Below are 24,455 nucleotides of genomic sequence, written 5' to 3'. Positions count from 1 at the left end.
CCCGCTCGTCCTGACGCCTCCTAGGTGGGCGGACCGCGGTGTATCACGGTGGCGCCAGCGTGACTCCTGGTCACGCTGGCGTCCTGTAACGCCCACCTGGCGCATGTATGACTCCTGAGTCAGGTGGGCGCAGGGGGTTTTCCCGATTCGCCCGGGTGTGTAGCCAAGGAGGCAGTGGTGTCAAGGTTGTAATTTTTGGGAGAGGCAGGGTCAGGGTTTTGCTTGGCTTGGCGGAAGCGGCAACCAGAGAAAGGGTTGCCTGTATGTAGTTAGTGTGGTCAGGGCTGAGCGGGTGTCTGGACAATGGTCGAACTGGCCGAGTGAGGTTGGCGAGCGCAAGGAGGAGTCGGTGTGTATAGATTCTTTATAAAATGGAGGCACTATTGAGCTGTTGATCCCCAGGCTGCCCCCCACGCTGTAATTCCAGCCGGGGGTCATTCTTAACCCCCTCCGCTGTTGCACTTGCACAGTCTGAGGGGCAATATTTGTTGGCCCCCCTTTGCATAATGCCTTTACTGCGCGCGCTGGGGGTCATCCACCCACCTTTTTTAGCCCTGCTAGACAGGAATGGAAGGTGGGCCCGGGTGCATTAGCTTGCTGATGCTAGCGGGCTGAGTGTAGTTTTTTTTCTTTCTTGTGTCTGATTGACTTGTAATTATACCAGAATGTTTTTTGTGGATTTTAGCTTTTTTAAAGGGGAAACCCTTGATCTTGTTTTTGTGATTTTGTATATTTCTAGGGGGAACCCTTGATCTTTCATTCTATGTTTCACTGACTTTAATATACTTGGATATCATCTTTGTCATCAAAAGTTAGTTATCTAGCCTAAGTTACCCAGATAACTAATTTTTGGTCACAAAAATGATATTTCAACATGAAAAATAGGAGCTTCTTGGAACATCTTAGGGCTCATATTGTTAAGCAAAATTCAAGCTTTCTTTTGACACCCACAGATTCTATTTATGTTGTTTTTCACACCACATAGGACTGGATAACTAAATGACATCCAAGCAACCTGGATAGTGTAAGTTCCCAGTTTTGAAAGTGTGCATCATCATCTGATCCCAATCTCAAAGAAGCCCATCTTCACCGCCCGCTTGGCCTGTCCCTCATTCCCGCCCACCCGTAGACTGAGCACATCCAAGTACTTTGTGCCCAGATAAAACATTTGGCCAACCTTGATTGCCGTTGAGGAGTCCAAGGCTGAGCCACAGTTGGGACAGTGCTCTTCAAAAGTGTTTGGCTTGCTTGATGGCCCTGATCCTGGTTTACCAACGGACACTGTGCACAGGTGGTGGGCAGTGTAGGTTGGTAGACTGGGCCAGATTGAGAGCGGGGACAGCTCAATTGGGCCCCCTGAGTCTTGTACAGGCGGTGGAAAGCAGCGGCGGAACTGGGAGTTGACGCGCTCAAAGATTTGCTCAATCTCCACGGCTAGACAGCTCTTGTCCAGGAGCACCTCAATCCACTCCCACTGCAATTCAAACGCAGGCAACACATCATTGTTGAAGGACTGAACCGGACAGATTTCTGGACACACTTTTGACAGCTTGAGGGGATGCAGCTTGTGGGTTGGCGGCAAGACGGCCGCAAGGAACCGCTCCGAGCTTGGGGATGAGAAGAACTGGACTTTCAGCTGGCTGGGGACGGGGTCGTCTACCCGTGGTGATAGGCTCCACTGTGCTAGTTCCAGATTTGTGGTGTATGAACATCGGGTACAGTGGATTAAAATGTCTTTGATGAGCAAACCAGGAGTTAGACGTGAGTAAGCGGACCAATGCGCCAAAAGTGTGGTGGAAAGAACAGCGGAATTGGTACGCACATGAAAACTTGTAATGGTACTTGTGGGATGTTGCACCTCCAATAGCTCCACTATCAGCTTCAGCCTAAGGAAGAAGCAAAAATCTTAACAACTGGTTGATTTTGAAGGGTAAGAAGATTTCGAGAGGGACGTAGGCTGCAGCCTCTCACTGACCGGTCTATTCCGGTCATTGGGAGGGATTTGTCCTCTTGATGACCGGAATGCCGGTCATCAAGAGTGATGTATCCTCTCAATGACCGGTCTATTCCGGTCATGGAGAGGGATTTAGCCTCTCGATGACTGGTCTGTACCGGTCATCAAAAGGGATGAAGCCTCTCAATGGCCGGAATGCCGGTCATCAGGAGGGATGTAGCCTCTCGATGACCAGTCTATTCCGGTGATCAAGAGGGATATAGCCTCTTGATGACTGGTCTTTTCCGGTCATCAAGAGGGATGTAGCCTCTTGATGACCTGTCTGTGCCAGTCATCGAGGGGATTTTCTCCTCCGGATGGCCGGAGTGTCTCAACCTGGCCACCTGTTACCGCACGGCACCCCCGTGTGCGGATAGTTTTTTGGGGGGAGCTGGTGGCGCGCACGGAGGGGGGCCCGACGTCACGTGACGTCGAGTCAACGGAAATTCCCGTGCGCAACGAGTTTCCCTCCGTGTGCAAAGTAAATCCATTTCAAAAAGGCCTTCTATGCATGTAGCACTTCAAGTATGATATGCAATATCTTCAGGAAGTTCAACCAACCAAATTAACAATGTGTGCAGGATGGTATCATGAGAGCAATGTTTTTCCTTTTTTGAAAAAAAGTAGATTTGGAGACTTCTGATAACATCAATTGTTGAAGTAAAAAAAAAGAAAAAGTTTTGAGACCCCTCAGCCACCCTGGATTACTACTTTTTTTTCAGGAAGAATTGAATCAACGTTGTAACAGCTGCGCTGCTTTTAGCGCAGCAAAGCGGTTAGCGCAGCGGTTTTTTGTGCCGCTGCGCTAAACGCTGCGCGCAGCGGCCAGATTGCTGCGCTAACCGCTTTTTGTTTTCCTGGGAAAAAAAAGATAATTTTAGCGCGCTAAAAAAAGCGGTCACATAGCGCTGAACCGCTGCGCTTCAGCAGTAGCGCAGCGGTTTGAAAAAGAAGAAAGAAAATGGTCTAAATCATGTTAAAAGAGGTTTAACATGCAGTTAAATTCCGCTATCCGCTAAATTAGCGGATAGCGCAGCGGATTTCCACTTCCGCTGCGCTATTGCTAATTGCCCTGGGTGGGTAGCGGTCAACCGCTGCGCGTAGCGAGTAGCGCAGCGGTTTTTTCAACAGCTTCCGCTACTTGCCTCTGGGACGTAGCCATGTGACCGCTGCGCTGCGCCAAATGACCGCTTTTTTTAGCGCAGCGCAGCGTTTACAACGTTGATTGAATGGTGTATGTAGAAATTTATGAATTTTATCAGGCAAAAAAAAGAAAGATTCCTGTGGCTTGTAGCTAACACAGGGGGAAGGAGAGAGATTCTAGATAAGTATGAAGGAGACATGGAACACAGACAAAGGTATCAAGAGGAATAAAAAAAATTGATCAATATACGCTATATTGATCAATATAAATTGATCAATATACGCTATATTTATCAATATAAGACATTTCAAATTCATCCATCTTTGTAGTGGAAGAAGGTGCGGCCGCAAAATGTGGTGATGCCGCAGGAGCTCAACCCACCGTTGAGGGAGATTGAGTGGAGCCAGGATCCGTTTAAGACACCTTCACATTGGGTTCCACCAAGGTTTGTGCCAACAGAGAGGATTACGGTTGAGCTTATGGCTAGTCTCAATTTTGGGCCACTGGAATGGCTCCACAAGGAGAAGTTCCACCTGTTGGCGGAGGCCATTATGCTGCGGGAGAAAGTGTTTTTGTTTGGGCCAGAGGATCACGGCTTACTCAAACGGAGTATTGGGGATCCTTATTGGATACCCACTGTTCCGCACAAGCCATGGCAGATATGGCCCATCCCTATACCGGCGGCAATTCATGGAGAGATGACAGAGCTGGTGCGGGAACGTTTGCGGACAGGGTTGTATGAGCAATCATGCTCTAGCTACTCTAGCCCAATCTTTGCGGTAATTAAGAAGGACAAGAAGAGTTTGTGGATTGTGCACAACTTACAACTACAACGGCTTAACTTGTTCACTATATGGGACGCTGGGCTACCGCCGCGCATAGAGGAGTTTATTGACACTATGGTGGCGGGGGGCTGCTATGGCCTGGTGGACGTCATGGGCGGATACGACCAGCAGGAATTGCACATGGAGTCAAGGCCGCTGACGGCGTTTGAGATGCAGTTGGCGCGCTTCCAGCTTACTTGGCTTCCGCAGGGGTCTACAAACTTGGTGGTGGTGTACCAGGTGCAGATGTCCTGGATCCTGCAGGATGAGTTACCCCATGTGACTCAGATATTTATTGACAATGCGGCCGTGAAGGGACCAAGGAGTGACTATGGCAGAGCGGCGTTGGCGGAAAATCCTAACATCCACCGGTTTATCTGGGAGTATGTGGTGGCCCTGGAGCGGGTTCTGTTTTGGATTGAGGGAGCGGGGCTTATGGTTTCAGGCAAGAAATTTGCGGTTTGCGTTCCGCCGCTGGAGGTTCTCGGGCACGAGGTGTCTCAAGACGGGCGGCGGGTTGCGGAGCCAAAGCGGAACAAGATCCTGGATTGGCCAAAACCGCGGACAGTGTCGCACATCTTGCAGTTCCTTGGGTTATGTAGTTTTGTGCGTATTTTCATTGAAAGGTTTGCAGAAATTGCAAGCCCAATGCAGAGGTTGACGCGGAAGAACGCAAAATGGAGAATGGAACTGGACCCAAGAATGCAACAAGGTATTTGCAATGCTGAAGAACATAGTGGGCAGGAAGATCTTGTTAAAGGAACTCAACTACAATAGTGGCAGAATTCTTTTGGTGGTGGACTCGAGTGAGTTTGGCGCGGGCGGAGTACTCACCCAGGAAGAGGACGGGAAGGATCAACCTGTGCTGTATGAGTTGGTGATGTTTACAGACGTGGAATTGCGGTATTCTCAACCAAAGCTTGAGCTGGCTTGAGCTGTGTGGAGTGGCAGAAATAGTGCGGAGATTGCAGCATATACTGTGAGCCATCTATTTCAAATTACTGGTCAATGCGCAGGCGTTGGTGCGGATGATCAACTGTCCATTGTTGCCTAATGCCCCTATGACGCGTTGGGTGGTGTTTTTGCAGTTGTTTTCTTTTGAAGTGGTTCACGTGCCAGGAAAAGTGTTCACGTTACTGGACGTGCTTTCCTGCATTCCGCTGGGCGACAACAAGGATCGGTTCGCGTTGGCGGAGCAGCTGGACGTGGAGCGGCGTATTCTTGATGTACAAATGGCAGGCGACACGACTGCAAAGGAGGGCAGGGGTTTGCCAGTGAGGCAGACGGCTGGGTACAAGTACTAGGTGGCGTTTCTGACAAGTCCTTTGCTACCCTGTGGGCATTGGGTCTACGGTGCAGCGCTGGCTTAAGCGGAAAGCGGCGAATTTCTTTGTGCATGAGGGCCAGCTGTGGCGTTGGAGAACACCGGTGCACCTAGTGGTGGTCACGCAGCGCGTTGATCAGGAGGCTGTCCTGCAGAGTTTACACAAGGAGTTGGGTCACAGAGGCAAAGCGGAAACCAAATGGCGCGTCCAGACGCGGTTTTGGTGGCCGGGTGTCACAAGGAGCGTGCGACAATGGGTTTGGAGTTGCAAGCAATGCCAGAGGTGTAGCCTGCGTTTGTATAAAGAGATTGGAAAACCTACGGAAACAGACACGCTCTTCAGTAGGATAACCATGGACGCGGTGCACATTAAGGTAGGGAAATTCAAGTACCTGATTGTGGCGCGGGACGATCTTTCCGGTTGGGTGGAGGCGCGGCCGCTGGTAAACCTTACGGCGGCAAAAGTCAAGCAGTTTTTGGAAGGAGACTGGTTTGCGCGGTTTGGATGTGTGTGGCTGATCACTGTGGATGGCAGTGCGGAGTTCTGTGGCGGCTTGCAGAGATTAGTGGAGTCGTGTGGCGCTAAGTTTGGCGAGGTGACGGAGTACTATCCAAAGGCTGCGGGAATGATTGAGTGTGGCCATCAGCCAATCAAGAGCGCTCTGGTGAAGCTGTGCGGCAAAGACGGGAAGAAGTGGCAGCAGTATTTGCCTGCCATGTTGTTTGCGGACCGGATTTCCACCAAACGGACGACGGGGTATTTGCCGTACGAGTTGCTGTTTGGGTGTCGGCCGGTCTTGCCGGTGGACATAGAGATGTTCACGTACTTGGAGGTAGACTGGTGGAAAGTTAAATCGGCGGACAACTTGCTTCTGGCATGGGCGGAGCAGCTGTTGCGGCGGGATTTGGTTATTGCAAAAGTGGCGGCGCGCCTCAAGGAGAGTCGCGCTAAGGCAGTTTGTTACTGGGATCGCTGCTACTCCCACAGGCTGCGGGATTCACTCTGCAAGGGGGAATTGTTTCTGCTCTATAATTGTAGCCTTGAGTCACAGTGAGGTAACCTGTTTGCTAACCGTTGAAATGGCCCTTATTGCATTGTGTTGCAATTTCCGGGAGGTAGTTACAAGCTGGAGGAGCTGGATGGGACGCCTTTGAAACGGCAGGCGGCGGCTACGCACATCAAGCGGTTTTATGCAAGGGGCTCTACGGATTTTGACCAGACTGCGGAATCCGATGACTCTGAGGAAGAGGTTCAGGTTCTGGGTGATGCTTTGTCTTTGGCTAGCTCAGATGGCGCGGAAGACACGAGTGCTGTGTCAAGCAATGGATATTTGTGCTCAGAGGTTGTGTCAGATGGAGATGGTGCAGATCAGCCACCTCCAACTTTGCGGCGGAGTCAGAGATTTCAGACCGCTAAGGACAGCGGTAAAAGGGCTGGGGCGGAAAAAGCCGTGGCAGGCAAAGGCCACAAGTGATTATTGGTGAGGGGGTGCGCTATCTGGTCTACAGCCAGGTTACATAGCCACCCCAGAATGTTTGTTACCCTATAGAGTTTGGTTTCTGTTTTTTATACGTTTCACTGGCTTGTTGTCTATCTGTATTTCTAGGTGCGTGGTGCGGGGATTTTTGTGCAGAAAATTCTTCTGGGGCGGACCAGGTACCTTGCGGTTTCTCTCTGGATTTTTCTCTTGGATTGCGGATTGGTTTCTTTTGGGTCAGCCTAAATGCACTCCAAACTTTTACTTTGTGCACTCCACATTTTTGGCTTTGGGGGGCCAGCACTCCAAAAAAGTTGGAGTGCCTTGATTTTGTACTCCCAAAACATGGAGTCCCCAGATGGGCACTCCATGTTTTTTGGAGTACACAACTGGGTACTCCAAAATTGACCAAAATAGGGGAGTGCAGCTAGATGCACTCCAAGAAAAATGGAGTGCAAGCCCAAGCACTCCACCTTTTCAGTGAAGGATTTTGGCTTTGCACTCCAGCTGCCAAATACCAAATGGAGTGCATTGGGGTGCACTCCAACTCTCCTTTTTTTTGGAGTGCCCACAGCAATCACACCTCTCAATGATCAGTCAGACCGGTCATCGAGGGGACTCACACCTCTTGATGACCGGCACGGTGTGGTGGCCAGATGGGTACAGGGCCTCAAGATCATCAAGATCAGACATCTCAACAGCAAGACTCTTCAGCCTCAAGATTCTCATCAAGCCCCTCATTCTCAATATCCTTCAAGATCCCTTCCCCCTTCTTTCTCTTTATGCTCTTTTTCATGTTTCTTGGTCCTAACACATGAGTCATGTGGGTTTCTTTCATCATGTTTGTTTTATTTCTTCTCTTCTGTTGGTTGTTGTTGTGTTGTGTTTTCTTTTCTCTCCTTGTGGTGTTGTTTTGTAGTTAGGGATGTGATGACATGTCCTGTGACATGTCACTCCCCAGAGTCCAAGTTTGAGTTCGAACTTGGAGGATGGGACGGCATGGGACTTGCTCTGATCCAAGAGAAATTCCATCACTCTTTTCTGATCCGCTGGCAGTATCCCCAGCACTATTCCTGATCCTTTATCCCTGATCCCCTTATCATTATCATCTGATCTCCAACAAACTAACCACTGCCGACGGTATTCCATCCCCGTTGTCTCAACAAAATCCTTCCCCCCAACGCTATCACCTTTTCTGATCCTCATCGCTCTTCATCCGGACCACCACAAGGGCAGCCTCAACAGCACCTTTCCCCTCAACGCTCTGCCTACCGCCTGGCACGGTAGGAGTTCCACAACGGACCGGTCATCAGTCACACCTTCCGATGACCGGCACGGACCGGTCATTGAGGGTAATAACACCTCCTCGCAATGGCCGGCCATCACCGGTCATTGAGGGGAGTAACATCTCCTCTTGATGACCGGTCTGTGCCGGTCACCAAGGGGAGTAGCACCTCCTCTTGATGACCAGTCAGACCGGTCATCGAGGGGAATAACAACTTCTCTGGATGACCGGTCAGACCGGTCACCAAGGGGAATAACGACTTCTCTCAATGACCGGTATACACCGGCCATCGAGGGGACTCATACCTCCTCTTGTTGACCGGTATACACTGGTCATCCAGAGGAGGTGTTATTCCCCTCAATGACCGGTGTGTACCGGTCATTGAGAGGAGGTATGAGTCCCCTCAATGGCCGGTGTATACCGGTCATCGAGAGAAGTCGTTATTCCCCTTGATGACCGGTCTGACCGGTCATCAAGAGGAGATGTTACTCCCCTCAATGACCAGTGTGTACCGGTCATTGAGAGGAGATGTTACTCCCCTCAATGACCGGTGATGACCGGTCATTGAGAGGAGGTGTTATTACCCTTGATGACCGGTCTGTGCCGGTCATTGGGAGGTGTGACTGATGACCGGTCTGCGCCGGCCATCAAGAGGTGTGTTTGTACAGGATGGCCAGACACCCTGTAGTATACATACCCTGCTTGCAGATGCCGGACATCAGGTATGTATGGGGTTGAAGTTGTAGGCACTCCAGCTCTGGCTGGAGTGCACAGTACTGCACTCCCCTTTGGAGGAGGAGAAATATCACAAATGGAGTGCTGGGGGAATGCACTCCAATCTGATGGAGTGAGAATCATGGGCACTCATTACATTTCCTGGCCATTGGAGTTCTTTGTGGCGCACTCCAAAGAGTCTTGAGTCCCTGGTTGTGCACTCCAATTGACTTGGGGTACTCTAGTCTGTACTCCAACAATCATTGGAGTGAACACTCCATACACTCACTTTTGGAGTGCTTTTGGGATTTTTTTGGAGTGCATTTAGGCTGACCCTTTCTTTTCTGGATTGTGTTACGGTAAAAGGGTGGTGGAATAAAAAAAAGAAGGATAACATAGAAAAGGAAGTTCAGGGACTAAGGGCCTGTACCATAGGGCATGAAAATTTCATTTTTCCAAATTTATTTGCCTCAGAATTTCTTGGGACAAAAACTGCGCCTGTCCAAAATGTATGCTGGAGCCCAAATGTGAAGAATTTCAACATTTGAACCCTCCGCTAGTTTTCAATTTTTGTGTACAGGGCAAAAAAAGTTGAAATTTTTCAAAATTGAGGCCCATGGTATAGGCCCTAAAGTGGTTCTCTTTCTCGGGCGTTCCAGGCACTTATAAGATTTTTTTTTGTTTTGATTACGGTGGATGGTGGACCTTTTGCTCACTTTGTTTTGGTTTCTCAGTCTCTCTCTCAAGGCAGCCGTTATTTGTGCGCGGGGCTCAGAATGTGTATGGATTACAAGTGTTTTCAGCAGGATAAGACTATATACAAGAGGAGATGACAGAATAAGAAGAAAAACAAGAAAAGGAAAGCTAGGGAAGGGTGGAGTGAGAGGCGCAACGGGTGCGCTCCGCAGGAGGGGTGGTGCGGTGCTGCAGCTTGGACGGCTGTACTGGGTATGGCTCTTTCCGCAGATCTTCATCTAGATTGCGTTGAGCCTGTTGAGTGCGTTTGTTGGTGGGAACAATGATGGCTAGCTCAAGTCTCTTGGCAAGTTGGTGGATTCCGACGAGGAAAGTCATGTACCTACAATGGGCATTGTGCAGGTGTTACCGCGGCAAGGTGAAGCAAGTCGTGATACATGTCGCGGAAGGGGCCTACATATTCAAGCACGGCGGTGGCGGGAAATGCGGCTTCCTCCCAAAGGGGATTGTCAGGGAAGGTGTTGTGCAGGTTGCATGAAATTTCCGCAACCCGGCGATCCATTGCCGCACTATGTTTGGTTTGAGGCGGTAGGTGGGTAGGCACGGACACGGCTCGAGGGGGCAGAGGCGGAGAGTTGGGAGCCAACGTTACGGCTTGGGCGGTAGCGCGTGGAGGAGCAAGGAGTCAAGGTGCCTCTTGACGGGTATTGGCCGGCAGATAAGGCGGATTTGTGGACTCCAACATATGGATCAAGGAGGCGCGGGCGGCTTGGACTTGCGGCGTGGTTTGGGGCGAACCGGACGGGGTATGGGACGGGTTGTTTGGTGCCATCTCTGTGCCCTTTGTTGGGGTGGCTGAAGCAGAAAAAGTGGTCAAGGTTAGCAAAGAGACAATCAGTAGAGCGGAAAAGTTACGTACCTGGAGCCTGGGGGATAGTATGATTGGTGTTGGGTCGCGCGGACAAGCGGAAAGACAATTGGCAAGGCCTAGAGTGTGTGGAGCAGAAGGACACGGACACTTTGGAGATTGTTACGGAGGGTCCTCCAAGGGTTGCTTCGAGTGGGTGGTAGACGTTCCAGCAGCGGAAGACAACAAGGGCGCCTGGGGCCGTTTGAGACGTTTGTCAAAGAGGGGCTGGTTGACGCCGTGTTTGGAGGCCCATTCCCTGGCCTTGCGGACTTAGTCTTTGGCGTTTGGGAACTTGTTTTGGACAGGCAGAGGCGTCATGAGGTCTTCAACCTGTGCGGAGAGCAACTTGGTGTGGGAACTGAACAAGATGACGGACGGGGAACGTTCCGCACAAGAACTTCGAGATCCAGAAGGCGGCGGGAAATTTTGCAAGAGCTGTTGGATTTGGGTGTGAAAGCGGAGCAGCGGCGTTTTGAATCTCAGCAGTTGTTGCAAGTGCAACCAGCGCGGGAGTAGACGCAGGGTAGGCTGAGTCTAGTGCAGCAATCACAAGCTACCATTGTGACGGGAAGTGATGGGTGATGGGCACGGGAGAGGTTTCAAGTGTGGGAGCGGATGAATGTGTGGGAAGATCCTGGGGGCAGGACTTCAAAACTGGGTCGGATGTGGTGAATTATATAGGCATGCGTGGTAGAATGTCCACTTGGGGATAGCGCAGGCGGGAATGCACAGAGCGGCTCAGGCAGAGTGTATTCCAATGACATAAGCACTGAGGATGATGTCAGAAAAGCACGCTAATAAAGCTTACGGAAAGTCACGCACGGACTGAAATGCACGGATTTCAGATTGGGTATTTGGACCGGAGCGGAAAGACAGGGCTGGACTGCGGCGGACTACACACGTGGACTGGTAGCAGCGGCGCGTCAGCAGGTGAGCTACAACAGCCAAAGCGGTTTCTACCAGCGGGTGGAACTGGGTTGGAGGCGTTGGTGAGAGACTGACTGGCGGGGGGGGTCAGGAACAGGGTTGACATGACCTCTCCGCCTTGCTTTTCACAACAGAGACGGTTTGATGCTGGCAATGGGTCAGAACTATGTTGGTCTGACCCATCCGGCCCGCATGTCAAGCTACCACCGCCAACACAGTGTGTCGGCATGACAGCAGGGTCAATCAGGGGTCATGGATTGTCCAGTGGACCCCATCCAGCCCTGGCAAGCAGGCCAACGGTGTCAGTGGGTTGCTCATGCCCAATTGACTCCATTGGCTTGATTGTCTGTCAAATCCAAGTCCAACAGGACTCAGCAGCGGACAAAGGCTTGTCTAATTGAGCAAGCCAACACCGCCATCTGGTTGGACCTGCTTCAAGCCTCAGTCATGATTGGCTTGCTGTCTGGGTTAGCTAAACAATTGGTCGGGCTTCTTTTTTTTTTTTATCAAGTCACCCGGCTGTGCCTCTTTTGCTGTAAGAAAGAGGCTACACAGTTCAAATTTTACAAAAAAAATAAATTAAAGCAAAAGAACATGTCAAGAAAAAAAGCCACCAAACTCAACAAGAATACTGCAAGGCACATGCTTTGCTGTCCATATACAACAATCAGCAAGGCCTGGTACAATGCAATTTGGTGTAGTGGTTAGTGGTGCCACTGGGCCTACTACTTGGCCAAGGGTTGTGATTGCTGTTTGAGTCCCAATACTCAAGCTTTTTGATGGGCAAGCTTGATGACCAGCCCACAACCGCCGTTCTGTGGGGCCGCTGTTGGAAAAAAAAGTGCCCCTGTGGCCACAAAATCTTGTTCCAAGTGCCTGGCAAGTTGACTGAACAGTGTGGTGTCCCAAGAATCAATAATCAGCTGGCTCTGAGTTGCTGGTGAAGTGATTGGCAGGCATTGGCGGTTTGTTGTTGTGAAATGGTGGCCAAACACGCCGCCCGCATTTGTTACTGGGGTCCAGGTTGAAGTTGAGTTGCCGCTTGGGTTGGCGGGCCAGAAGTTTTGCCAGCTGTTTGTGTAAGGACTTGGTTGAGTCCTTCACTGAGCGTTGTCCAAGGGGCACGGGAAGTGGCACAAGGGCCATGAAATGCTCTACTTCCAACGTTGGGGGGCTTTGTTGCAAGTGTCTAGACCAGAGAGAGGGAGAGCTCTCTCTGTAAGTACAACTAGGAAGGAGGAAAGGCAAAAGGAAAGGGTGACTGGCTGACCTAGACCAGAGAGAGAGAGAGCTCTTTGCCAGACTGGGAAGGAGGGGGAGGAGACGAGTCTAAGTACTCATGGCAAGTCAAGGATGATATAAGCAGGTTACAGGACTTGTGAAACCCCACAAGGGATGGGGGTTTACAGTTTGCCCAGCTGCTCTCTGGTGGGCAGGCTGACAAGAACGGTGGGCCAGCTACGCTAACATTAGCACTAGCGTAGCGTAGTGTTAGCTTTTTTAAGCTACGCTATGGTGGTGCTAGTGTTAGCAGCCGGATTTTCCCGCTAACACTAACAAGATAGAAGAAAGCGCTTGTGTAGCGCTAGCATAGTGTTAGCAGTTGTTTTTTTACAGCCGCTAACGCTACAATTTTGTCTGGATAGCGTTAGTGTAGCGGTGTTAGCTTAGAAGAAAGCTACACTAACTTTTAACATAGATTTTGTGTACGCTAGCGCCGCCTGAGGAAAAAAACTGGGCAGAAACAGCCCAATTTTGTCCCCACGCAACTACAGAGATGAAACTGGGCAGAAGCAACACTCCTTTTTTTTCCTGCAGTCACGCAAATACAGGAAAAAAACTAGCATGTCATTTCTGCCCAGTTTTTTGCCGCCCTAGCGTAGCAGGAATTCATTGCACTACGCTACCGGGGGAGCAAAAATCCGTTAGCGCCTATCCCGTTACGCTAACCGTTAGTGTAGCGTATTTGTTTTTGTGCTAACGCTAAAAAAAGTGTTAGCGCAGAAAAAAAAGCTACGCTAAAGCTTGGTGTTAGCGGCGTAAAATCCCGCTAACACTACAGGAAAACTGGCCTCCTGTTAGCGCCGCTACGCTAACGCTAAGTGTCCCTGTAGCGTAGTGTAGCGTAGCGGCCCAGCGTTGCTGACAATTTGGCCATCAATTTGACAGCTGACGCGGGGGCTGTTTTTTGCCGGTCAACAATGGCCGAGGGGGGACTGTCAATTTGACGGCCAATCTTGCGGCTCTTTTGACTGCGCTATGCAACCGCTGTGTAGACCTAGCCTAACTAAGGCTCTCAAACGGAGGGGGGCACCCTTGCATCCCAAAGGGACTCTCCGTAGGAGAGGCTTATGACTAAAAAGAGTAGCCCACCTCCAGTCAAGCCATGAAGGGCAATAAGAGCCTGCAATCCTAGCTCCCGGTCCTTATCCTCAAAATGAGGATTGGTGGCACAAGCTTGACTGGCCAAGGCATCTAAAACAGAGCTTGGTTCCTGGGGAATGAATTGAATGCTGTACTGTTTTTCTCAGCTAGTTCAATACATTCACATCATACAGCTCATAATACCCTGAAGACACCCCAAAATCTATAAGTTTGACGGGTTGTGTAATGAGGATGCATGGACTTCCCGGCATGTGTGTAGTGGCAAAAGATAGGGAAGAGTGAGGTGCGTCTCATGGTCCAAAGGGCATACATGGGGCCCTTCGGGAACAGGGTCAAAATGGGAAAGGCACAAAATCACCAGCAAAACTCATTGGAAGGTCGGAATCTCTCAGGCCAAAATGTGGACATTAGTCCCAAGTCCCTCCTTTAGAGGTCGCGCTTCGCGCCAGCCCAGGCTGTACCAGGGCCCTCTGAAGTGGGGGACTTGTGTTACAGCAATTCCAAAAAAGGATGGCGAAGGGGTCACGGATCTTCCATCCAGGGATTTTTCTCACCCAGCCAAACCTTGCTGTTAAAGTTGACGCAGGTTGATGCTACTGTCAATCTTTGACTGTGCAGCAGCAACCCATTATTGATACAGAATGCTCTGTGGACGCGCTGTCGGAAGATCAGCCAACAGCTGCCCTTCTGTAGGCCCGCTGTCGGAAGATACGCCGACAGCTTCCACTGCGTAGACCCGCTGTCGGAAGATATGCTGACACAAAACCCCAATACATCCCGCTATGAGACATCAGGTCAGTCACCCAAATTTCTGGGTGGGGTCGGTCAACCGCAACCCGTGGTGTATCACATCCGCAAACACTCGGAGGAAACAACGAGACAGGGGTAAAACATATATATATTCAGAAAGAATAAAACAGAACAAAAAGCAGTGTTTTTTTTGCGGGGTTTTAGGGATTTATTTGCAGATTTTTTTGTATTTTTTCAGAATAATAGGATGTGTGTAGGAGGGGGGGGGGGGGGGGTTGTAAGAAAGAAAAAGTGGGAAAGGTAAAGAGGAAGACACGTATGGAGTTGCTGGGATGGGGGGACAAAATAACAGTTGCAGGGTCAATTGGGGGTCCAGATCGGCCCTCAACGAATCACTCGCACACACCGGTTACAAGGGTAAGGCTAAATAACAGGGGGACATGTATTTATGGAACCGGGGGTATGTAAACAGGAGGGGGAGGGGGGAGACACCACAGTAGGAAGAAAAGAAAACAAGGGGAGGAGGGGATGGCTGCGACCGCGACAGGCCGATTCACAGATGACTTGATGGGACGGTTGGAAGGAAAAAAAAAAACGAGGGCCGCTGAGAAAAACAAAATTCTCAGCGGGTAGAAGGGATCTTAGACCTCGATTCCGACCAAGATGAAGCGACTGTTAACGGGCTGGTGTTGGGTGTTCTTGACGACGACGCCGCCGACATAGAGCAAGCCTTGGAGGAGTTCCCTGAACGATTCGTGGTCCTTCTCGAGGGCGAAGAGGACCTGGTCGGCCTCGACTTCTTCGTCGGCAAGGTCGAGGACACGGACGACGATGTCGCGGACTGGGTGGTCAAAGGAGACGGAGGAGGGGAGGCCTTGGATGTAGAGCGAGCGGACTCCGGAGGGGCGGTCGACGATGGCCCCTTTGAGAGCGTTGGGAAGCTGGGTGGAGATGTCGTGGATGGCTTGGACATCGGGGATCCCTTCGGGGAAGATGGTGGTGAGGATGGCAGGGGTGCTGTGACGGGTGCTGAGAGCCGAATTGAGGGACAGACTGTCGAAGCTCGAGCAGGGGGTCAACAGGGGGGTCGGGTTGGGACGGCCAGAGTACACGGGATGGGGGGCCTTGAAATCTAAGCTGGACAGCGCGGGCGGGTTGGTGTAGCGGTTATTTTGGGCAGAAACAGCAAGCGAGTGACGATCGATACCAGTCGGACTAGAGGACGGGGTGATGGGCGAAACGGTGGTAGCAGTGGGAAACTTGACAAAGACGGGACTGGAAGAAGGATTGGAAAAGTTGGGCGCGGTGACATCTCTCACATGTCGGTCGCGACCTCCCTTAGAGTAATCATCGGGAGCTGGTGGGTGAGAGAGCAAAAGTTAGTCGGTAGTTGAAGGGGGCAGATAGAGAGAGATAAGAGACTGACGCATTTCTTCCACACCAACGTCAGGGCCACCATCCTAGTTTCCTGTCCAACGTAGTAGACGACTCGGTCTTTTCGTTGAACGGCGTAGTAGGGTGTTGATGTTCAGCAGAGTCCAGGCAGGAGGGGTTGATGAGGTGAGCGCCATCGGTACCGGCTGCTCCGCTGAAAGCAGATCCGATACTGGCGCCAAGACTAGATTTATTATTATTATTGATTCTTTTTAAAGTCTCCATGACCCTTTCAGAGCTCTGTATCTCTCAAACGGGGCAAGAACCGGTAGCGATAGTCAGACGGATGTTCGGACGGGGGGGCAAAGGCAAGGGAGGGGGCGAGTCAGCAATGGGGAGGGAAGGACGACTGACACTGTGTGGATGGACGAGGGGGTGTTGTTTGTGGTGGGTGGTTGTGGTGATAGTTGTTGGATGGAAGTGTGTGAGGTTTCGAGAGCCAAGACTATCTGGGGCAGGGTGAGCGAGGGCAGTGGCGGGGCGAGGGATCCGGCCGAAGAAGGGAACCAGCCCAGCCCCCCATCTGGAGCATCCGCACCCCCAGCGAGGCTGTGCCACCCATACCCTGAAACGCTAAACCCTCTGCGAATATTACGTAAGCAGCTTCAGATGCAGCTCAAAACTGACCGGCGGGCGCTCTATTCAATTCGGCACCACACTGGGCACTTCTCCAACAGCTCGGATGACTTCGAGTGACCGGAGGCTGAGCCATGTGGGACCTCGCTGACTTGGCCTAAGCGGAATATAGTTTGAAAAGTGCTCTTTGGCATCATCCCCCGGTCTCAATAGCTCAGTTGGGAGAGCGTCAGACTGAAGTAGAGTTGTTCTCCCGGCCTCATCGCTGGTGATCACATCACCTCATCTGAAGGTCCAGTGTTCAAGCCACTGTTGGGACAGTACCTTTTGATGTTTCAGTACCTTTTGATGTTTCTTTCGACCAATTTTGCACCAAAATATAACAGGCAAACTGTATTAACTTTTGTTGCCCCCAAAAACCTTACGTTAAACTGGAAATGGCATTCATTTAGATACATATAGAGAAGACGGGGCCAATAAAGCACCTGGTCATCACAGAAAACAACAGCACTTGATCTGTGAAGGAGCTCGTTGGTGACACGGACAGCGCGTGAGCGCATCACCGATAAGAAGGGACACCGACTGGGAATTAACTATGTCGCAGAGACGATCGGTCTGAGAGCGACTCATGAATGCGCACTGGAGTTTGTTACATGAGAACAAACCCATGTGGTTGCAAAAAAAATGAAAACTCCCGTGAACAATAACAAGCACAGCACTAAGGATGGAGAAACTGGTGGAGTTCAGGCTCATTGAAGACCCTCTTTGTGTGGTTGGAGGAGTGCGGTGGTATTGAAGACCCTTCTTTTTGTGGTTGTACATCCCGTCAGTCTCCTCTTTTTTATGGATATCATGACTGTGTAAGCCCAGGCAGGACAACATGGGGAGTGTGGTCAATGAGGGGCGACGCGGGTTCCTAGGAGGCGTTTTCCTTGTCCATCCAATCCAACTGCGTGGTCGTGCATTTGCATGTTAGTATACATGCGAATGGATGAAAGCATGGACGCGTGTCGGAACGGAAGCAACGATCAGACCGAGCTCTACATGCACAAATTGATGGATATATGAAAGGTGTGGGGGAGATGCGTACCCAAGAGCCTTTGTAGTTCCTCACGCTGGACCCGCGAGGCCGGCCGACCAGAAACAATAGTAAAAGAGGACGATGAGCGGGATGCGGGAGCAGCAGAGAGCAGGAGGGATGGAAGGACGGACTTTTTGAAGCCTTTGAGTTTGGCGATCTCCAGCGCCTTGGCCGAGCGTGCGCCCGAGCGACAGTAGAAGATGATTTTCTGCTCCGGTTTGGGTTTCGGGAAGCCGACGGTCTTGATGAAGTCGTCGGGATGGAGCTCGATGAGTTTCTCGAAGGTGGACATGGGCATGTTGACCGAGGACGGGATGTTTCCCTGGATCACCTCCGCTTCTTCGCGTACATCTGCGCAGCCCTCCTCTCAACTCTCTCTCTCTCTCTCTCGCTCTCTTTGGTTAGAGCTGGGTGGCTGGGGACGAACCTATGAGGAGAATGTCCTGTGCCGATCAAGCAAGCTCGCGTCAGGTTTGGTATTCGGGTTTGTGGGGTCATTGAAGGCACTCAACATCGCTCGGCATGTCAGTGATAGGCTTGAGGTCACGATACTCGATATCCGTGTTCATTTTCCACGGGTTGTATGAGGACGCGAGGCGATGAGAGCTAGCGCCGAGGGCCGAGGAAGGGGGGTGATGGTGATTGATGGAGGGAAGGAAGATTGATCTGGCGATAGTCGTATGGCCGGCTTGGGCGCAAGTGAGTTGCAGGCTGGGAGCCCGATTGGCGAGAAGACTAGTGGGCGCTGGCCTGAATGGGTTCCTGGCCGGCCGTGCTCGGTAGGATCTCATGATGGCGGTGGTGGGCCTCGGCGTTGGCTGTGCCGGTGCGGCCCGGCACTGAGACTTGTCGGAGCGCCGGGGGGAGATCGAGAAACCCCGGGGAGTGGTTCACCTGAGGCTGCGACCGGTTCAAGCCAGATTCCGAATGACGACTCGGTTTATTGGCTGAGGCACATACTGAAACAACCGATGCCCATTGACAATCACTTTGATTGGGGCAATGGCCAGAACATCATCCAGTTGGGCATATCCACTCCAAATCCCTGATTAATCTCTCTGACAAACTCATCAAATGCAACTGTTACGGTCCACTTTTGCACGAGATCACTGAAGTTACAGGACAAGACAAAGCCATCAACAACGACAATTTGATTCTACAAGAAGAGAATGAAGGAGAAAGAAATGTATTTCCATAGAAGGAAACGTATTCGCTCTTCAACCATTTACGGCAATCGACACTGTGGAGACTGGGGCCTGTGTTTACATATGAACCACATTCCCCAGTCGGTAGTGCGATCCTCCGATAGGATGATCAGTGCTAACCGGATGACGGAGAGCAGGATAAAAAGATGGAGATATACTAGAAGAGGAGAAACACAAGATAATATCAGTATATAACAGGACGGATCGATGTTTGCCATCGATCCGGTCGGCTTTCCTTGCACGAGGCATGATCATCTCGGCAAACCACAGCTTTTCCTTCTTCAACACATCCCAAAACACCTGCGGCCTTGACGCGGAATGGTATGGCCGGAACACGACAGCTGGCGGTCGATTTGCGAGGCTTCGGGGACGACTGGTGGCTATGATCGCTCGAGCCTCTGTCCATGGAATATGATGCGGTCGTGAATCGGCCAGAGTTTGTGGCACGAGTCCAGAACACAATGTACGTCGGATCCTCCCCTCGTATGAGACATGTTGAATGATATATGTGGATGCGATCTTGATGTCTTCGCTTGTGAAGGTCTTCGGAGTGTCTGGTGCTATGAACTGAGGAATGTGTCTCCCCTGAAGTGTGGATGTGCTCGGGGCTGGCGCAGCCAATAATTCTGTGCAGGGGCATGTTGTTGTCAAGCCCAACTACGGATGCTCAAAGATTTAAAACCCGTTAGCGCGTCCGAATAGAGCAGCAGGACTTGATGCTAGAGAAGAGAACAGAAAGGTTATGGCCCACGCGTGTGCTCCGACGCGTCGAACGAGAATCAATATCAGAAAACGAACTCTTTGTTGTGCACTTTGAGTTACTGTGTTGTGTATTGCCAATGAGTCATCGAGAGTGTATCGCAGACATAATCTGCTGATCCAACCGGGATATCTCCCCGGAGATGTGGATGTGGATGCTTTTTCGGGGCTGGCTCAGCCAATGAATTTGTGCAGATAGCATGGCGAAGGAAGTAGTTCACTGGTCAAGTCGAACTACGGATAATCAAAGATTTAAAAAGCGTTAGCGCGGCGGAATAGGGGTGCAGGACTTGTTGCTAAGAAGAGAAGAGAAAGGTTGTAGCCCACATTTGTTGTCCGATGTGGCGAACGTACGGTGATAGCAGAAGATCTGGTCTTTGTTGCGCACCTCGAGTGCATTCATTGTGCTTGGCCAAAAGAAGTCAGCAGGTGACATTGGGAGTGTATCGCAGATACAACCTGCTGGTCCGACTCCAACGCTGAGATGGAAAGCCAATCGAATGCAAGATGGCCAAGGAGAAAGAATATCAAGCAGAAACATCCAGCTCGAGCAGGATATGTTCCTTATAGCTCCACAAGTGAGAGTTCACCATGGTCAGATATGCCTGACGTAACTCGCGAATCACCGTGCAACTTGGATCCCGGAACAGATGTGGAATCAATATAGGTGAAGGTAACTTGAGAGAGATGTGACAGCACTTGGCTGAATCGATGGTGAGGTTGACCAATCATGGTGGTTAGACCGTTAGTCCCGTTCATCTCGAAGGATAAGGATGAAGGATCGGGCTAGATTATATGAAATCTAATGCTTCAAGAGGACGTCGATCAAGAGGGGTATAGGCTACCGATAGGCCGTTGCTACATCCTCCTAGGCCGGGCCTCACCACTACGCTTTCAAAAGTCGTATTCAGAGAAGGGATGGAAGAGAATCACCTCTGATCCGAGGCATGAATATGATGGTGATGAGGGGAGAGGATTATGGACAGTCCCAAGAGAAAATTTGGATCGCTTCGAGCAAGATCCAGTCGCACGATACCTTGTGGCTCAGAACGGCGATGTCCAAGTATGGAGAGAGCAAGCCGTCTGGATAAAGCGATCGAAAGAGGACCTCAATCCACATGAGATATCAGAGCGGATGGAGGTATGAGGGATCGGGCATCCTCAGCCCCGAGTTGACTAGCTATCACGAATTCAAGGAGCGACGGAGGGGGGAAAGGTTAAAGAAATCGCGGCACTGAGAGCAGTCTGGAGAAGGGTATATGAGTCTAGCTCAACTCAAAAAATGAAGGGAAAGCGCGGGCTGGATGAAGGTGGGAGGAATGTGGGAGGAATGTGAGAGGAATGTGGGAGGAAGTGGAAGCTGATGGGGAGCAATCGACTGCCAGAGTCCTCCTTTTATATGCCAAATCCACCACGGAAAGAATCTTAGGTCACCAACGATATAACTGACGCGGCCAAGTTTCGTCTACTGAGGGTTGAGATGGTGTGTTTGTCGCATTCTACCGTGATGCTTAAACTTCCACTCAACCAAACAATTCTTTTTTTTCTTCTCTCAGTGATAACTGCCACACTACAAAGGGTTCGTGATACCAAAGGGACTCGGTTTTAACTACCTTTACCTAGGGCAAAACTATTATCACCCTCAACTTCTATGTATTGCCGGGCACGATACAGTGCCAAATCTTTCTACACCACGACGAATGAGACAGTTCGCCGTCATCAATATCACCAATGCCACCCTACATATTTACACTCTCAGGGGGACGGACTGTTTCTTTCAACATGAGCCGATGTCGCCTCACGTTGGCATCATGTTCTATTCGACATCAGTCGGACCAAGCTCACAGTATCTATCGTATATGTACAGCCCAGAATCGAAAGTGCGCAAGAAGAGCCTCGGCCAGCTCCATTCCTTGGTTCAATCTGCTTCGCAAGATAGAAACAGCTCAATTGAAACTTCCATTTACCGGTCACAGTTAAAGTCCCTGCTTTTTGGAAACCTACGTGGGGTTGGGTGTAATCTGTAGATCTTTAGCAGCGCTTCCATACGCCGATATAAGATTTAGGTTTGTTAAGCTCTTTTAACTAGTGGAAGTTCGACACCCCAAGGTATGTAGTCTTTCACAACTGAACGTCACCCAGCTTTTCTACATAATCGAGATTTGGAAGGAAAGCAACAATCTTTTACTCCCCACCATGTGCCTCACAATGTTTGAGTTGGGAATTGGTGGGCGGATGTGATCATGAGTTGATTTGAGAGCTCAACATAAAAATGGCAGAAAAACTGGATAGCATACATGTAGCCGGCTAGCAAATAGTTTCCAACTAACAAACTGTCCCCCAAATCTCAAGCGTGCGGCGTCTCACGCTTTCTGGCATCCTCCCCATATGCTGCTCAGCCGCTGATGGACTGGTGAGTCAGTCTGCCAAGTGATTTCAACGCCTAGTAAGTCAACAAATATATCAATGGTTTTTGAATATACAGTGGCTGTATATGTACTGTGACAAAGAATCAAGCATGAAAAGCTTTTTTGGGGGGGGAGAGGATTGAAAAAGGGGATGATAGACCTGGCAGTCAACCCAGGGGGTCCAGGGTTTGAATGGACGAGGGAATATGTTCCAAAACACACGATATCCTTGAGCCAATTGACCGACTCCCACTCCAGTCTGCCGTTGTCTCTGTATTGAGAACGATAAGTACACCATTCAATTTCCACACTCTCTATCAGCAGTCCTCTTTCCGACACAATTAACAGTCAAAATCTGATGCTACTCTACAGCTGCCATCCTACGGACTCCTCTGAATCCCAACGCGATAACAACTCTTTCCTCCTTTACTTGGAAAAGTGTGCCATCTCAACTATTCCAATGGAAGCCGGGCTTGAATGGAAACCAATGAAAACTTACCCCGATTCTCTTAGCTCAAAGATCTCCTTGAAAACCCTCTTCAATCAGATCAATCGGCATTCTAGTAAGTAGTTTGATTATCTCGCCCTCTCCTCGAAACATTCGAACGTTGAACGCGGACCCAAACAGGTGAAGTTTTCCATCCGTGATACCACGTATGTCTTCTTCTTTCTTTGTCCTTTCTTACACTACTGGGTTTTCTTTTTTCATCATCCCCGCCAAAAAAAGGCTTGTGAATTCCAACGGTTAATCCACCGACGTTGACTCAATTTTGAATTACGGAGAAGGGACCGAACGAGGTTGAGGAGGAGAGGAGGAAAGAAAACGGTCGCATATGAATCGACGTGTAAAGGACGCGGTATGGACAACCCAAGAGATGAGCAAGCCATATCTGTGCTTTCTTGTGACAAGCACATTCTTCTGGCTCCTTGGTTGGTTCACCCTTTCTGCCATCCACCTTGGCGGCTTGATCCGGAAACAGCTCAGGTCAATCAATCGACTCAAGGTTCCTCTACATTGTGAATCCATCTCCTTGGCATTCCGATCTTGGACGCACTAACATCATCCTTCCCCAGATAAAAGAATTGTTCCCGCTTGATCCTTTGTCAGCATAGTGCACACACAGCTACTAAACTAGAAATAATTATGTGGGGTGACTTGTTAGACCTGGCTCTAAATTCACTGGTCATTCCACCAGCGGCCAAGAAAAGTGCGTGTTGAGTCTCTGGGTGTGCAATTCTGGTGGAATTATTCACTGTATTCTGCATTTTTGTTGCGTTGTACGTCAATGTGCTATCCTGAGTGGAGGACTTCCCGTCGCAATCTGGAGGCAATCTGGGAGCCTTCCAGAGTCTCAAAGCCTAAATTCCCCTGCAAAATTTGGCTCAGATCTGAATCTGGAAGGGGTTCATAGATTGGCGGGAAGTCCTCCAGTGTATCAGCATAGTATGGGAAAGCTTTTAAGCTGAATGATACGAAGTACCAATTGACTGTGCACTTGGATGACCAAAGTGCCTGTAGCCTACTTGGTAGAGATCCGTGATATCAACTTCCTCAAGGCTGAGGTTGTGAGTTCAAGCCTCACTGGAACCACACTTCCTCGACATGTACACCACGGGCCATCCAGGACATCCATTGGTTGGACCGATGGTCGCACTTTCGGCTGTCCGGCTCTTGCGCGGGGGAGCCCATCCTTTGGACGGACATTGTACTTCCCTCGCGTCGGATGGTTCGGACAAACCATCCCATGTACGGACCAGCGAGCGTTCAGCGGATGATTGAAGGACCATCCGCTGGATGGCTCCACACTCCAGCGGGCATCAAGAAATGAGTGGCCCGGCTGGCCAACGCACATCATCTTTTGCAAGGGGTGTTGAACATGCGACCTGAGGGACAGTTGACCTCAAGAGCATGAATCTCCCGACTACGCCATGTCAACAGCACCTTGCAGTGACCCCACCTTCATCAAAAATATACTACAATCAACGATACCCCTTCGCCGTCCAACAGTCTATTGGACACTCAGATCAATTGCACAGTCTTGATCAAGGGTGTCCAAGGGTTTTTTTAGTTGGTGTCCATTGGACACCCTCATGAATGGAGGGTGATGCACATTGTTTCTTGCGATCATTGGACACTCTCAACCGAGAGTGTCCGCTGGGCTACTTGTTTGGTGTCCATCGGACACTCCGGCTGGAGTGTCTGATTGTCGGAGCGCACGTTTGCGTGAAAAGCGTCCATTGGACACTCCTGGAGGAGAGTGTCCGATGGATGCTATTTTTTGGGCGTCCAAATGACGCTTTGGCCAGCAAAGCGGCACTTGGACGCTTTTTGAAACCGTCCAAGTGATTCTTTTGCCCCGTAGCGTCCATCGGATGCTCTGGGAGCATCCTCTGGACGCTTCCAGGGCAAAAGCGTCCATTGGATGGGGCGGTTTCCCAGAAACCCGCCCCGTGATGTAGGCTGCCTGCATTGGTGGAGCATGTTTCATTGCGAGTGACAGTTGAAGATCTGGTGCAGCTCTGTGGCTCTGAACCTTTCATGCTAGCGGAGGGGGCATGAGC

At 50.5% G+C, this 24,455-nt stretch overlaps 3 protein-coding genes across 3 annotated transcripts; all 3 read right to left on the bottom strand.

Annotated features, from left to right (window-relative positions):
* Positions 1 to 1,054: 1,054 nt before the first annotated feature.
* PtA15_12A260 (uncharacterized protein) lies at positions 1,055 to 1,712 on the bottom strand (the record flags this gene model as incomplete). Its single annotated transcript, XM_053161851.1, has 2 exons — positions 1,055 to 1,281; positions 1,541 to 1,712. 2 exons carry the CDS (start codon positions 1,710 to 1,712, stop codon positions 1,055 to 1,057), a joined length of 399 nt encoding a protein of 132 aa, XP_053025827.1.
* A 13,359-nt stretch (positions 1,713 to 15,071) lies between these two features.
* PtA15_12A259 (uncharacterized protein) lies at positions 15,072 to 15,860 on the bottom strand (the record flags this gene model as incomplete). The annotated part of the gene is made up of 2 exons (XM_053161849.1): positions 15,072 to 15,787; positions 15,857 to 15,860. 2 exons carry the CDS (start codon positions 15,858 to 15,860, stop codon positions 15,072 to 15,074), a joined length of 720 nt encoding a protein of 239 aa, XP_053025826.1.
* A 1,496-nt stretch (positions 15,861 to 17,356) lies between these two features.
* PtA15_12A258 (uncharacterized protein) lies at positions 17,357 to 18,312 on the bottom strand (the record flags this gene model as incomplete). The annotated part of the gene is made up of 5 exons (XM_053161848.1): positions 17,357 to 17,389; positions 17,531 to 17,555; positions 17,653 to 17,872; positions 17,949 to 17,964; positions 18,034 to 18,312. 5 exons carry the CDS (start codon positions 18,310 to 18,312, stop codon positions 17,357 to 17,359), a joined length of 573 nt encoding a protein of 190 aa, XP_053025825.1.
* Positions 18,313 to 24,455: the final 6,143 nt, after the last annotated feature.

Source organism: Puccinia triticina, chromosome 12A (assembly GCF_026914185.1).
Source record: "Puccinia triticina chromosome 12A, complete sequence".
In the NCBI taxonomy this organism is placed as follows: Eukaryota; Fungi; Basidiomycota; class Pucciniomycetes; order Pucciniales; family Pucciniaceae; genus Puccinia; species Puccinia triticina.
This window is presented reverse-complemented; position numbering and strand designations above follow the sequence as displayed.